This window comes from Canis lupus, chromosome 7 (assembly GCF_011100685.1).
Source record: "Canis lupus familiaris isolate Mischka breed German Shepherd chromosome 7, alternate assembly UU_Cfam_GSD_1.0, whole genome shotgun sequence".
NCBI lineage: Eukaryota > Metazoa > Chordata > Mammalia > Carnivora > Canidae > Canis > Canis lupus.
The window spans coordinates 73302582-73317946 of record NC_049228.1 but is presented as its reverse complement, the minus strand read 5'-3'; the positions used below and the strand labels follow the sequence as shown (position 1 = coordinate 73317946).

General features: G+C 34.2%; 1 protein-coding gene across 16 annotated transcripts in view; it reads right to left on the bottom strand.

The window, feature by feature from the left end:
- The window catches only part of ARHGAP28 (Rho GTPase activating protein 28), a 237580-nt gene that overhangs the window by 21900 nt on the left and 200315 nt on the right, over nt 1-15365 (bottom strand). For all 16 annotated transcript variants that reach the window (XM_038543825.1, XM_038543820.1, XM_038543824.1 and 13 more), the window contains 4 exons: nt 14758-14920; nt 8799-8881; nt 6212-6409; nt 5584-5697 (listed from right to left, as the gene is read on the bottom strand). In XM_038543825.1, the coding sequence (XP_038399753.1) occupies nt 5584-5697; nt 6212-6409; nt 8799-8881; nt 14758-14920 (558 nt within the window). The remainder of the gene's footprint in view (nt 1-5583; nt 5698-6211; nt 6410-8798; nt 8882-14757; nt 14921-15365) is intronic.

The window sequence follows — 15365 nt, the reverse complement described above, 5'->3', positions numbered from 1 at the left end:
TAACTACATAGGTAAATATAAAAGGCACCATTATGTGTTTTTTCCCCATCTAATTTAAAAGACAAGTGCATAAAGCAATAATTATAAATCTATATTGATGGGCACAAAATTAATTAATAAAGATGGAATTTGTAGCAATAACAGCATAAAGTAGGAGATATGGAGGTCTGTAAGTAGATTTTTTTAAAGATTTTATTTATTTATTTGATACACAGAGAGAGTGTGCATAAATAGGAGGAATGGCAGGCAGAGGGAGAAGCAGGCTCCTCACTTCAGGGAGCCCAACATGGGGCTCAATCCCAGGACCCTGGGATCATGACCTGAGCCATAGGCAGATGCTTAACTAACTGAGTCTCCCAGGCATCCCTGTAAGTAGAGTTTTTATATACTATTGAATTGAAGGTGAAATTAATATAAATCAGATTGCTATATATTAAGATGTTACTTGTAATCCCCAGGGGAATCACTAAGGAGAGATTTTAAAAATGTGTAGTAAAAGAAACAACTGTTTCTTTCAACAAAAATATATTATAAAATATTAAAAGTAGTATACTGGAAAATAACTACACAAATTAAGGTAGTAATGGAAGAGTTGTGGAATAAAAATAATATTAGACATATAGTAAAAAAGAATTGAAGGGAGAAATAGTTCTGCAACAGCTAGAGACTTCAATATTTTGATACCTCACTTTCAATAACAGAAGAGCTAGGCAAAAAAAATCAGTGAGTAAACAGAAAACTTTATCTAGACATAATAGACATCTATAGCAGAGTTCATTACCATTAAGCATGCATAAAACATTTTCCAGGATAGACAATATATTAGGGCCACAAAATGAGTTTCAATTAATTAAAAAATATCAAAATAATATTGGGGCATCTGAGTGGCTCAGTCAGTTGAGCATCCAACTCTTGATTTTGGCTCAGGTCATAATCTCAGGGTTGAGAGATCGAGCTCCCCACTCAGGGGTGGGGGAGTCTACTTGAGATTCTTTCCCTCCCCACCCCTTGTAAAAATAAATAAATAGATCTTTAAGAAAAATTTTGAAAATCAAAATAATGTAAAGTGTATTGTACACCTACAGTAGAATTAAATTAGAAATCAGCAACAGAAGTGAACCTGGGAAATTCACATACATATAGAAATTAAATAAATAATGAACAGGTCAAGAAAAATTAATGAATACTCTGAGATGGGCAAAAATGAAACACAACATACCAAAACCTATGGGACAGAGCAAAAGTAATTCTCAGAGGAAAATTTATAGATGTAAAGGTTTACATTAAAAAAAAAGTCTAAAAAAAAAAAAAAAGTCTAACCTTCTACATTGAGAAACTAAAGAAAAAGGCCAACTGACTTAAAACAAGCTTAACAAAATAAATAAAAGTTATAACTTTAATAAGTACTAGGATAGAAAAATAATAAAGAGAATCAATGAAACAAAAGTTGGCCTTTCAAAAAAAATCAACAAAATTGACAATGTTTTAGCTAGACTGACAGTGAAAGAAAGAATGCAGATTCAAATTATAAATCCAGAATGTAAGTGGGGACATTACTACCAATATTACAGGAATAAGAAGAATTAAAAGAGAACACCATGAACAATTTGTGTGCCAACAAATTAGATAACCTAGATGAAACAGACAAAATCCTAGAAACACACAAACTATCAATGCTGGCTCAAGAAGAAACAGCAAATCTAAACAGAGTTATAGTAAATAAGAAGACTGAGTCAGTATTCAAAAAAAATTCCTACAAAGAAAAGTCCAGGACCAGTTGGTTTTGCTGGAGAATTCTGCAAATTTAGAGAATTAACACCTATTAATTTTAAACTCTTCTAAAAAACAGAAGAGAAAGGAACACTTCCTGGCTCATTCTATAAGGCCAGTATGTTCAATACCAAAGGCAGACAAGATGGAACAAAAAATAAAAGCTATAGTCAATATCCTATATGAATAAAAAAATCTTATATGAATGTTGATATATTGATATAAAAATCCTCAACAAAATACAAGCAACTTGCCTAGCAGCATATTAAAGGGATTGTATACCTTGGCCAAGTAGGATTTATTCCAAGAATGCAGGGTGAGTTTGATATATGAAAACCAATCAGTGTAGTACATCATATTAATAGAATGAAAGGGGAAAAAAACCCCAATGATTATCTCAATAGATGAAGAAAGAATATTTGAAAAAAACTGAACACCCTTCCAACATAAACGCACCCAACAAATTAAGACTAGAAGAGAGTTTTTTTGAGGCCCGTCCATATTAACGGCAAGATTTTGAGGGCATAATGCCAAGTGAAATAAGACAGACAGAGGAAGACAAATATTGTATGATCTGTCTTATATTTGGAATCTAAATTATGTCTATATTTATATATCGCAGCTCATAGATACAGAAAACTGGTGGTTGCTGTGGTGGGGAAGGGAGTACAGTGGGGAGAAATGAGCAAACTTTTTTCTTTAAGTTTATACAAATTGAATTTTAAAAAGTAAAAAAAAAAAAAGAATGGAATTTTCTCAAGTCAATCTGTGAAAAACGCAGATTTAACATCATACTTAATGAAAGATTGAGATTTCCCCTTAAGATCAGAAACAAAATAAGGATCTCTGCTCTTGTCTTATTTAATACACTGCCAGAGTTCTAGCCAGGATAATTAAGCAAAAAAAGTAAAAGGTACCCAGATTGAGAGGGAAGAAGGAAAATTATCTCTATTCACGGACAGCATGACCTTATAGGTAGATATCCTAAAGAATTAGCACACATAAAATCAAACTATTAGTGTCAGTAAATGAGTTTAGCAAAACTGTAGAATACAAGATCAATATAGAAATATCAGTTGTATTTCCATAATTAGTGATTGAAAAATGAAATTAAGAAAACAATTCCATTGCAAGAATATAAAAAGAATAAAATACTTAGGAATAAATGATTAATCCAGGAAATATAAAACTTGTGCATTGAAAATTATAAAACAAGGTTAAAAGAAATTATAAATTATAGAAAACCTACATAAATGGGACAATAATCCATTTTCGTGGACTAGAAAATGTAGTGTTAAGATGGCAATACTTCCCAAATTGATGCACATATTTATGGAATCCCTATCAAAATTGCAACTACTGTTGTTTTTGCTGCTGCTTTTGTTTCAGAAATAGGAAAACTGGTCCTAAAATTCATATGGAAATTAGGGAGCCTCAAATAATCAAAGCTTATTTCAAAAAAAATGTTGACTCTCCTTTTTCAATTTCAAATCTTAAAACAAAAGTTACTGTATTCAACACAGTGTGTTACTAGCATAATGATAGACATAGAAACCAACAGAAGAGAATTAAGAGTCTGGGAAAAAAAAAAAAAAACCTATACATCTATGGTCAATTTTCAACAATAGTGCCAATACCATTCACTGGGGAAAGTAGTCTTTTCAACAAATGATGATAAGGGATTTGTATATAATATATATGAAGAACTTCTACAATTTAACAGTAAAAAGACAACCCAATCAAAACTTCGCAAAGAATCTGAATAGACAATTCTCTGAGGAAGACATAAAACTGGCCAGTAGGTACATGAAAAGATGCTCAACATCAATAGTTTTCAGGGAAATGCAAATCAAAACTACAATAAGACACCACTTTACAGAAAGAGGATGGTTAGAATGAAAATTTCCAATCATAACAAGTTCTGGTAAGGATATGGAAAAATCTGAATCCTTACACACTACTGGTGAAAATGTAAAAATGCGACAGTTGCTTTTGAAAACAGTCTGGCAATTTTCAACATATGTGTTGCTTTATTACCCAGCATATAGCCAAGAGAAGTAATAACATATCTCTACACATAAATATAAATGTTTATAGCAGCATTATCCATAATGAGTAAAAGATATAATTAACCCAAATGTCTACTAATAAATGAATGGATAAAAAGTATGTGGAAATTCATATAAGGGAATGTTATCTGGCAAAAAAAAAAAAAAAAGAAGTACTGATACACATTAAAACTTGGATGAACCAAAAAAATATAATGCTAAATAAAATAAACCAGTCACAGAAGACCACATATTATATGATTTAATTCATTAAAATGAATTCAAATGACAAGGAGCTCTATAGAGACAGAAATTGATAAATTGTTGCTTAGAACTGGTAGAAGGAAATGGTGAAGGTGTGTTTAGAGGGATGATAGCCAAAGGGAATAGTTTTTTTTTTCAGGTGATAAGAATATTCTTAACTTGATTGCACTGATGACTGCAAATATCTCTGAATATACTAAAAGCCATTGAATTGTACACATTAAATAAATGAATTGTATGATATGAGGATTATATATCAATTAAGTTTTTTTAAAAATGATTTTTTCTCAAAGCAATATTTCTTCCAAATTATAATGCTGATTCTACTTATTCTGAAGTCACTTTGCCTATAATCAATAAAGGAATACAGTCTCATCATGATTATGATCATTATGATTATGATAGATCAATTAGCAATACTTGAGAATATTGCTCACTGCCTCGCTATTTACTGTTCCTTTTCCTGGATAAACTTTCTCCTCCCTTCTCCCTTCAAAATACTATCCATCCTTCACGATGTAGCTCAAACACTACTTCCTTCATGAAGGTGTCCACAACTCTCCAAGTTGGAGCACATTTCTTTCTCATCTGCATGGTCCTGCCATATGGTCCATACAACTAGTCTAATGCTTAATGCATATTCATGGTTCTTGTATACATTTCTCTCCCACATTATGTGGAAATTCCTTTAAGAGGAAAGCAAATTCCATTTATCTCTACATCCTCCTCAGGGACTGTTTGATACTCATGATCTTCCTCAAATTAAATTAAAGCAATAAAGATAATTTTTCTAAAACCTGTTCCCTCTTTCAATGCCGCACAAACTATGATAAAGCAAAAATTCTTTGGAATGCAATGAATTTACACTAAACACCTTGAAGATTAAAAATTATTAAAAATAAATAAATAAAATAAAAATTATTTTATGGGCAGCCCCAGTGGCTCAGCAGGTTTAGCTCTGCCTTGAGCCTGGGGTGTGATCCTAGAGACCCAGGATGGAGTCCCGTGTCGGGATCCCTGCATGGAGTCTGCTTGTCCCTCTGCCCATCCCTCTGCCCGTGTCTCTGCCTCTCTCTCTCTCTCTCTGTGTCTCTCATGAATAAATAAATAAAATCTTTAAAAAATTATTTTATTATCCAATCACTAGACAATTCTTTATTTGTTAGATATACTGGATTGCCCTAAATCTAGCTCACAGGGACTAAAAGGTTGACTTCTATCTTTTGTGAGAACCATCTTAGACTTAAGTATATGAATATTAAATAATCTTCATGATAGAGATATTTCAAGAACTTCAACCAGAAGCACATATTTCAACAAAATAAAAAGATCCCAGTACTCTATTACAAACACCATTTCCACAATGTTTATGGTAACAAGAGTGATACTTTGTAAGAATATAAAATTTTTGGTTCTAAATTACAAGCTACTTTATGTCATGCTTTGAGAAATAGAAACCTCGGTAGTAACAACATTTGTACCCTTAGTTTATTGCCATTACCTCTCGTTCTATGGTTTTCCTCCTCAGCAGCTTTTTGACACTTGGGAGCTGCTTCTTTAACAACATGGTAGCTTCGTTCATTCTTCTGACTTGCATGATTAAAAAAGATGGAACCTGGAGAACAAACACTGCTTGAATCAAAAGGAAAGTGTTTGAATTAAACCTCCCTGTTAGACTCTGTCTCCAGTTATGGTAACTCCTGGATGCTCAGTATTCTGGAACCAGTGAGTGTGGCAATCGTCCTTGTAAAGATTAGAGAAAATGACAAGGATTCCTGTTTAGGGGCACTGAGATGGCTCAGGTCCTAATCCTGGATCCTGGGATCAAGTTCCACATCGGGCTCTGAGTAGCAAGCCTACTTCTCCCTCTGCCTATGCCTTTACTTCTCTCTCTGTGGCTCTCATGAATAAATAAATAAAATCTTCAAAAAAATAAAAATAAAAGGATTCTGTTTAAAAGGGGAAACATGCTTAGGAGCAGCCATTAAAGAATGTGCAAAGATGCTACAAAGCAACCTGAGATTATTTTTTCACATTTCATCCCTGTGATAAGGGCATAGAATCTTTATGTTGCCTGGGTGCTGGTGGACTTGCAAGTAAAACATCACAGTCATCACACTGTTACTCACTTTCCACAGAATTTTCTGGTATTTAAGCATTAGGCGGATGATGTGGGCTGCAGTGTTTGCTAACTGTAATTCTTCATAATCAGAATGTTTGCTTCGACTGAAGAAAAGGTTTGGTGCCATTATAGTAGAAATGTTCCATATACTCATCCGGTTTTTTGATTCGTTGGCAATCACTTTATTGAAGAATGTCATGAGGACCTAAAAAGACACAGCACCGTGTCACACTACTGTAAATTATTAAAAGGACGTCTGATTGCTATCATTCATTTCTATACCCATTCATAGTGCCTCTGGAAAACTGTCAGAACTATAAAATGGTTAAACGTATAATGTTGCCCCCTTTTATTTCTGAAAAACATTAATGAGAAATGTGAATATTCAATTCTCTGCTTCATAAAAGTACTTTCAATTTTATGGAGTTTATTATATTGGAGTTTCTATAAATAAGAGTCTGCATTTATTTTCTTTTATTCAAAACAAGGCTGGCAAATATTAAAAATTATGTATTAAACTAGTTGGAGAAAACACTGCATTTCAAATAAACACAAGTGTAGTTTTCTTGTGAAGGAAGAAAAGGAACCCTAAAAAACACTCTTAATTTAAAGCATTACCATTGAAAACTATTTACTATTTCTCTGGGAAAGAAAAATCCATTTAAAAAACACATGAGTATCTCATTCCTCATCCAAATGTAAGCTCAATTGAAAAATTTTAAAATTTTACTTTCTGAGTATCATTTTTCTACTGCTTTTCAGTTTTGGAACATTCAGTAGACCAAAGGGAAGTGTTTACATGCAGCTACTCTTGGCAATTAAAAAAGAAAAAGAGAGAGAGAGATTTGAGAAAGCTTAAAGTCTGGCTAAGCCACGGAAGTACAGATGCTTATCAGAATCTTCTGAAATTCACCAAAAGGGCAGAAATCTTAAGAAAAAAAGAAAGAGAAAAAAGATGCTTTTTAGTTTTCAAGTTTAAATCCTGCTATAATATTTTTAATGAGAAAATGGTTAGCACATAATAGTAATAATAGTCAAGATTTATTTGAGGGTTTATTGTAAGCCAAGCACTCTTCTTAATACTTCATATATATCACCGACTTTATCACTATTACAAACCCTGTGAGGTAGGTCTGTTATTAATACTGTTTGACAGATGAGGAAACTAGTGGATAAGATTCAGGTAGCTTTTCCCAGTGTCAATTAATTAGGTGGCAAAGCCAGCATTTGAACCAAGGAAGCCTGATTCTTGAGCCAGAGCTCTTGACTTCTAACAGCACATCAGCTTTGATCCTAGATCTACTCACAATGTAGAATTCAGAAAAAATGTGTGTGTGTGTGTGTGTGTGCACCTGTGTGTAACATCTTTATTAGTACCATGATGTTTTTGAAGATCTTCTGTTAGAAAAGTATTAGTTATTCTTAATGCATCCTTTATTTTATATGAGAGGGTAGATGACACTCTGAGCCAAATATCGGATACCAGATGCATCCTTTTTTCTTTATATATAAAAGAACACTGCTTACAAACCGCCTCCCAAACAAGCTAATAAATTTCCAGCTTTTGAAAAATTACCAAATTATACTAGAAATAGACATTCTTATGTCACATCCAATCCCCATTCTTGGGCTGAGGATATGATATAATTGACATATATTATAATTGACACAGATGTTTTTATTATGTAGGAGGAAAGGTCCTCACCAAATTGAAATGTCTGATGAGAGGGAGCACAAAGAATCATCTTTGTTTTTAGCATTATTTTTACTGGTCTCAAAATTATGGGCTCTTTCCAACTCATCTTAACTCAATTTCATTTCAAAGATTCCAAACACCTGTTGTGCACTTACAACAAAATTCCTATTGCATAGAGAATCATTATCAAAATATTAAGAGAACTTATTGATTTTTGCCAACATACAACAAGGAAATAAATCTGAAATAAAGGGCAGAATATTTGGGAGAACCATGGAATGATTCCATCAAATGTTCTATTATATGTTAATAGAGAAATCACTTTCTGAGTCTAACTTTCCTAACCTGTAAAATGAAAAGATTCTATCAGGCGATCTCTAAAATTCCAAGATTCTAGGAATCTTTAATTGAATTATCTTTATAAACTGTAAGACACAAATATTTTAGAAATTTCATTTAAATCAGTGACTTCAAATTTCCTCCCTAAGGACACTCCTCAGATCTTTTGTCACTAGACTGAAGTGAGTAGCTGAGGACCTAAAATTATAGAGCTTTACATTATGCAGCTAACATAATGGCCTCATCTACTTCTGACAATTATTCCACTTGCCTTCCATCTTTGTTTCTCTTTTTGCTAACCCTAGGCCAGGGGCCGGCACTAGGAGATGCTCAGTATCTCTTAATGGTTTGAATGAATTAAACTGAAATATTTAGAGAAGATCCTAGGATTTACATCTTCCTCAGGAGAACAGCAGTGGGAATGTGGAAAGGCAATAATAGGTTGGCAGCGTGCTCAGCTGGCTTAGTAAGTTGTTGTCTTAGTTTTTATTTTTTCATCTCAGCCATTTTCTTTGACTAAGAAGGGCCAGTGACAGACCATGAGGTTGGTACAACATACCTGGGCTGTGTCCCTGTTGGCATCAGGCAGTGCCATGACCATGAGGTGTAAAGCTTGAAACTGTACTTTGATGTGAGGCCCTCCTAACAAGAAAACAGAAATAACCGCACATTTTGAACAACACTGATGCATTCTGACAGCATTTCTTGCTAACATCTGGTGCCACAGGAGGGCTCCTGACAACTTTCAGTAATAAAGACTCAGGTTTTATGCCCAACAATGTAAATTTGTTAACTTGGACAAGAGCCTCAATCGATCAACTCCTCTTTCACATCCCATAATGCCATTGTAGAGGCAGGTGGCCAATGAGATCCTCAAAATAATTCTAGATTTGTATAAGATTCCCCTTTTCAAAGTACTTCTACAGGCCCTGCTTTACTTGTATGCTATAATCAGAAGGCTTAAAAGCTCAAGTCAACAGAAAATAAATCTTGTTTCTACATAATGAGGCAGCAAAGTATAATCATTAGAGCAGAGACTCTAGAGCCAGGTTCAAATCCTACATCTACTACTTAGTCACTGAGTGACCTTGTGCAGGCTATCTAACCCCTCATTGCTACTATTTCACCATCTGTAAAATGGGAGTAGTCAGATCTACCTACCTCCCTGGGTTGTTACAAGGACTAAACAAGTTAGTATGTATAGAGTGTTTACATCAGTACCTGTATATAATTACCTGCATATGTGTTTGATCTTGTTATTACTATTAATGACACTTATTCCAGATCATAAATGGACATTTAAGGAAGGGGACTACAGTTGATCTTTAGATTCTTGAGTATTTTGTTCCTCGATAATTACAGAAGATGGCGCCAGAGGGCTGGCATTTATACTTGTGTATTAAAAGTTGGCTCCTTTCCTGTTTTAGGGAAAGAATTTTAGGGATTCCATCCACAACTGGATAATCCACAACCAGCTGTGCTGAAGATGCAAAGTATATCAGAACATTCCAGGCTTTGCTTTGTCTCTCTATATTCTCCTCATAATGGTCTCTTGGTAGGGAGTTCCTAGAGGGAAGCATTATATTCTAGCATCCCTGGGGAGTTCTCAACTTGAAGGAAAATCTATTTATATTCAATGGATGGAAGGCAGTCAATCACTTGTAAAGTTACTTAGCTTTATAGCAGTGCAAACACTCTTGTGACAAGCTACTAGGTTTTAGGAGATTGTGTGCATCCTAGTTAGGAGTAGATGACTAATATGTATAACCATGTAACAGAAACAGTTGGGAGGATTATTTATAGGATGCATGATATTGTTTTGGCACAATCCCCATGTGGATTTTTAGAAATTTATGTCAGATTTATAAACAAAAATGACACAGGTTCAGGATGCTTTTGAAAATGGCTAATGTACACTGACATGAGTTTACCTGATTAATAGGAACTACCAGGAGCATATCTCAGTACAAAACACTGGCGGGCAGATGAGGCATTATTTTAATGCATAAACTGCAGGCTGTCTATAATCTTACAACACAACCCAAAAAATCCCTTTGGCAGAGGGAAAAATAGATGCAGATGCAAGCTCTGTTATTTCCTTCAATTTCAGAGAAATTATGAAGTTACCTTTAAGACTGAAACTCCAAACTAGGCAAATAATCCATTTTCATTTTATTTAGGATACCTATGCCAATACCACTTTGTGGCTAATAGTTTTATTAACTAATTAATTACACATCCTGGTTAGGATCTTTTCCCCTTGAGATTATTATTTTCCCAGAAAACTATTAAAATGTCATAACAATATCTGAAACTTGAATTAGTCTTTTAATTTTATGGTCAATTTTGAGCCAAGTTTGGAAAGAGAATGTGATTACACTAAAAGACTACATTCTCCAAACTTCATTTTAGAGCATAAAGAATGGAGCTTAAAAACATGTATCCACAATTCTTTCCTTCAGAAAATCTTTTATAACTAGAGCTTACTCTAGGTAGCAAAAAGGCCATTTTCCCTGCTGGTAGCAGCCTAGAACTCTGGGCTTCCTGTGGGGTTGGCTGGTATCAAATCAATTATGGCAACATAGTATTTTTCACTTTCAAAGTCATACAAAGAAATGTGGACTCCTCTGTGAACCTTTTCAGGGTATTTTCCAGATTTTCTCCCTTTAATGAAATGTACTGGCTGGTGTCAGAAGGCAACAATGATGGTAAGGAAACCTAATACCTTTTTAAAATAGGATTCTCTGAATAGGTCTGGCATTGGATGATTCCTTCATAATTTCATAATACCAAAAAACCACAAACAGAAAAAAAAATCCTCTGTGGCACAAATTTGTTCTAATGAATTATTTAGTATATATACACCAGAGATCAAGGCAAAGCTAATACATCTGCAGCCCAGTTTCCAGAAGAGCAAACTACACAGAAAATCCTATGCTTTTTGAACTTACAAATTGAAGGGAGGAAGTCCTGCTTCTGGTATGGCTGAATAAGTTCCTTCTGGACCAACCTTCCCAAAGAGAACTATAAATTCTGGACAAATACAAAAAACAACCATCTAAGGCACTGTTGAATTAATAAAGGCAGGCAGATTTAGAAGACTGGCCACTTGGAATTAGGGAACGGCACAGGGAGAGTTTTCCACTATTCTGGCTTTTGGCCTGTGGTCAGGCCATAGTTGGTATTGACATGAGGTAGCTAAAGCTCCAAAAGAAAACTCTTGTCTTTCTGGTCTGAACAACTAAAAGACAGGATTCATTATGACCACAGCCACTGGGAAATAATGGGCGAAGGCCTTGACTCTGGTATAAAATCTTGGCTGACTCATGAACGAAGCACGTGTAAAGTAACATAGGGTAAGGATTAAACAACTGAACTGACAGTTGAGCTGTCCAAAAGCCCACCGGCAACTTGAGTTCAAATATATTGTTGGCTCAAATACAAAAACAAACAACAAAAACTAAAACAAAACTCCAAACCTCACTCTTGGGAGAAATACTATAAAATGTGGGGTCTCCAAAACTGAGTATTCACCTGACATACAAAAGTGATGCATTCTCAAGGGAAAACACAATCAACAGAGACCAATGTGGAGGTGAGCCATATGTTGGGACTAGCAGACAGGATTTTGAAGCATGTATCATAACTATGTTCAATGATATGAAGAAAAGTATGTTTATAATGAATGAAAAGATAGGCCATCTCAGCAAGTAAATAGAAAATACTTTAAAAGGAGGCAAGAATATACAATGGGGAATAGTCTCTTCAACAAATGGTGTTGGGAAAACTGGGCAGCCACATGCAAAAGAATGCAACTAGACCACTGTTTTATATTATATGCAAAAATGAACTCAAAATATACAAAATGAATTCAAAATGGATTGAAGAAAAAAATGGATTGAAGACCTAAATGTGAGACCTAAAATAATAAAACTTCTAGAAGAAAACATAGGTAGTAATCTCTTTGACATCAGCCATAGGAAGATTTTTCTTGATATATTTCCTCAGGCAAGGGAAAGCAAATTAAACTATTGGGACTATACCAAAATAAAAAGCTTCTGCACAGTGAAAGAAATTGTCAACAAAATGAAAAGGCAACCTATTGAATGGGAGAAAATATTTACCAATGACATATCTGATGAGCGGTTAATATTCAAAATGTATAAAGAACTTAACACCAAAAAACACCAAATAATCTGATTTAAAATTGGGGGAGGATCTGAATAGACATTTTCCCTAAGAAGATCGAGACGGCCAATAGACACATGAGAAAATGCTCAACATCAGTAGTCATCAGGGAAATACAAATCAAAAACACAATGAGATGTCACCCTACACCTGTCAGAATGACTAAAATAAAAACCACAAGAAATAACAAGTGTTGGTGAGGATGTGGAGTAAAAGGAACCCTTATGCACAGTTGGTAGGAATGCAAATTGGTGCAGCCACTATGGAAAACCCTATGGAAATTCCTGAAAAAGTTAAGAACATAATTACCGTATGTATGATCCAGTAATGCCACTGCTGGGTACTTATCAAAAGAAAACAAAAACACTAATTCAAATAGATTATGTGCACCCTTATGTTTACTGCAACATTATTTACAATAATCCAAGATATGGAAGCAACCCCATCAACAGATGAATGGATAAAGAAAATATGGTATGAAAAAAATAAAGAAGATGTGGGGTATGTGTGTATATATACATACAATGCATATAATGTGTATACAATATATACATACGTATACACATATACATATAATGGAATATTACTCAACCATAACAAAAACAAAATCTTGTCATCTGCAACAACATGGATGGATCTAGAGGGTATAATGCTAAGTGAAAGAAGTCAGTCAGAGAAAGAAAAATACCATATGATTTTACTTATGTGCAATTTAAGAAACAAAACAAATGAACAAAAAAAGAAAAAAAAAGAGACAAACAAAAAACCATATTCTTGAATATACAGAGAACAAACTGGTGGCTTCCAGAGGGGAGGGGTGAAAATAATGAAGGGGATCAAGAGTACACTTAACATGAGCGCTGAAAAATATATCAAATTGTTGAATCATTATATCATACACCTAAAACTGATATAATACTGTATGTTAATTATATTTCAATTTTTAAAAAGCATCAACTGGAAATTCTAGAACTGACAAAGCACAATACTTGAAATTAAAAAAAATGAAGCAAACTAGCTTTACTCTCTGTCTTTACAAGCTTCCCTCATAAAACAAAACACTACATCTTACAAAGTAAAGAGATATTTTACAGAGATACACAGACGACATGTGAATTAAGGCTTAGGAAAAACTGCCTTGACTATCATATTCTCTTCTCTGAAGACACCAAGGATTATTTTATTAATCTGATTTAGTTAAAATTTTTAAAGATTTAGTACCTACTAATTTTAGGACAAACACTGTCATAAAACTTAGGACCTATTATTTTCCTTCATTGCAGTTTTAAGGATTTTATAGTTCTGGTCAACCTGCAGGAAGTTGTTAACTGGCAGATATAGATATCATTTGTTAGGCCCATACAGTTTTCAAATTTGAAATTGTGGCTGATACTTTCAAAATAACAGTTTTCCCATTAAAGTGTGGATTTTGGCTCTCATTCCCACAGTAACCATTATCTAGAGCTGAGCAGTGGCCAACCTTTTTTATACGGGGTGTGTCTTTTCAGTTTGTCCATGGGCTTTTTCTGTCCATGTAGAATTGTCATTTATTTAACAGCTTTGTACATAGTTAGTCTTGTAATTCTTGAATTCCTCTGGTTGGGAGTCAAAGCCCCCATCATGTAAATCTACTCTACTTTTCTAAATTTCTCTCTTGTCACATAGCCACAATATTCAACCCTGAGGCTAAAGCCATGTCAAATTATTCTCTCACTTCCAAACACAACACACACTTTCCAGTTTCTATGCTTTTATCCAAGTTCCTCACTTAAGGCCTAATCTATGAGACTTTGTAGTTCTCAGAGACAAAACACCTTCTGTGTAGCATTTATTGTATGTTACACACATTATCAAACCCAGGACCCTGGATTTAAAAAAGGGAGAAACCTTGTACTTTTGGAAGGACTATTACATACCAGGTACTATTCTAGATGTCTTCATTCAATAACCACATCAACCCTGATTACAGGGTTATAAATTACAGATTAAATTATCTGTAATTTATAGGTGCAGCAATGAAGCTCAGGAAGGTTGATTGCATGGCTAGCAGATGATTGAGCAGGAATTCAAATCTCAAGAGCCTGGTCTTTCTGTAACCGTCTCTTTTAATGATTATAAAACCTGCTAAATTTTATCTACCAGACTTAATATATAAATACGAAAAGAGAGGACTGTCTACCATCAAACTCAGTATTTCACCAAGCACTGTCAGGAAATAGGAAATTTGTATATTTATGATCACATTTGATTATGCATCTTTCTTGTGCTTTGTGTCACTTTATTGACCTTATTATATCTTAGCCCATTCACACTTAACTTCTTCCACCTACTTTCCATGAGAGTGATGAAGGCTGGTATATATTCCACAGGGAAGAGAGAGGTGGGTAGTTCTCTGAAAAATGCCTTCAACATTACTGCAGCTTCTCTATGGCACATTCTGTCCCATTTAAATTTATCAGCATTAAACTTGGCATCCAATTCTTCCCGGTATTGCTGAAAATCAAGAAAAACAGTCAATATTCAAGGCGTTTTAAGCACCTGATCCCCCCTCTTTCCCTTTTGAAAACTGTCATTACATAAACTATTTTTGTAAATAGATTGAAAAGCCAGTATCTACCAAGCCTAACTTTTTCAACATAATTAAAGAACTGAAATAGCTATTTCTGAATGATTTTTTCTAAAGCCTTTTAAGAATAACGTTAATTTTGAAATAGTCTACTTATTCTACAGAACTATAAAATTCTTTACTCAGATCATAGTTTCGTTTCTGTGGTTTTGGCAGATTACCACCCATCCCCACCGGATAAATGTACTGATTTGACAAAAGCCTCCACTTCCCTTTTTTCTCGTGATTTCTTCCTTCTGCCATCCTGTCATCTACTTCTAAATTAGATTGAGAATGTAGGCCTCTCAGCTAGTTCTCATACAGAATGAAAAG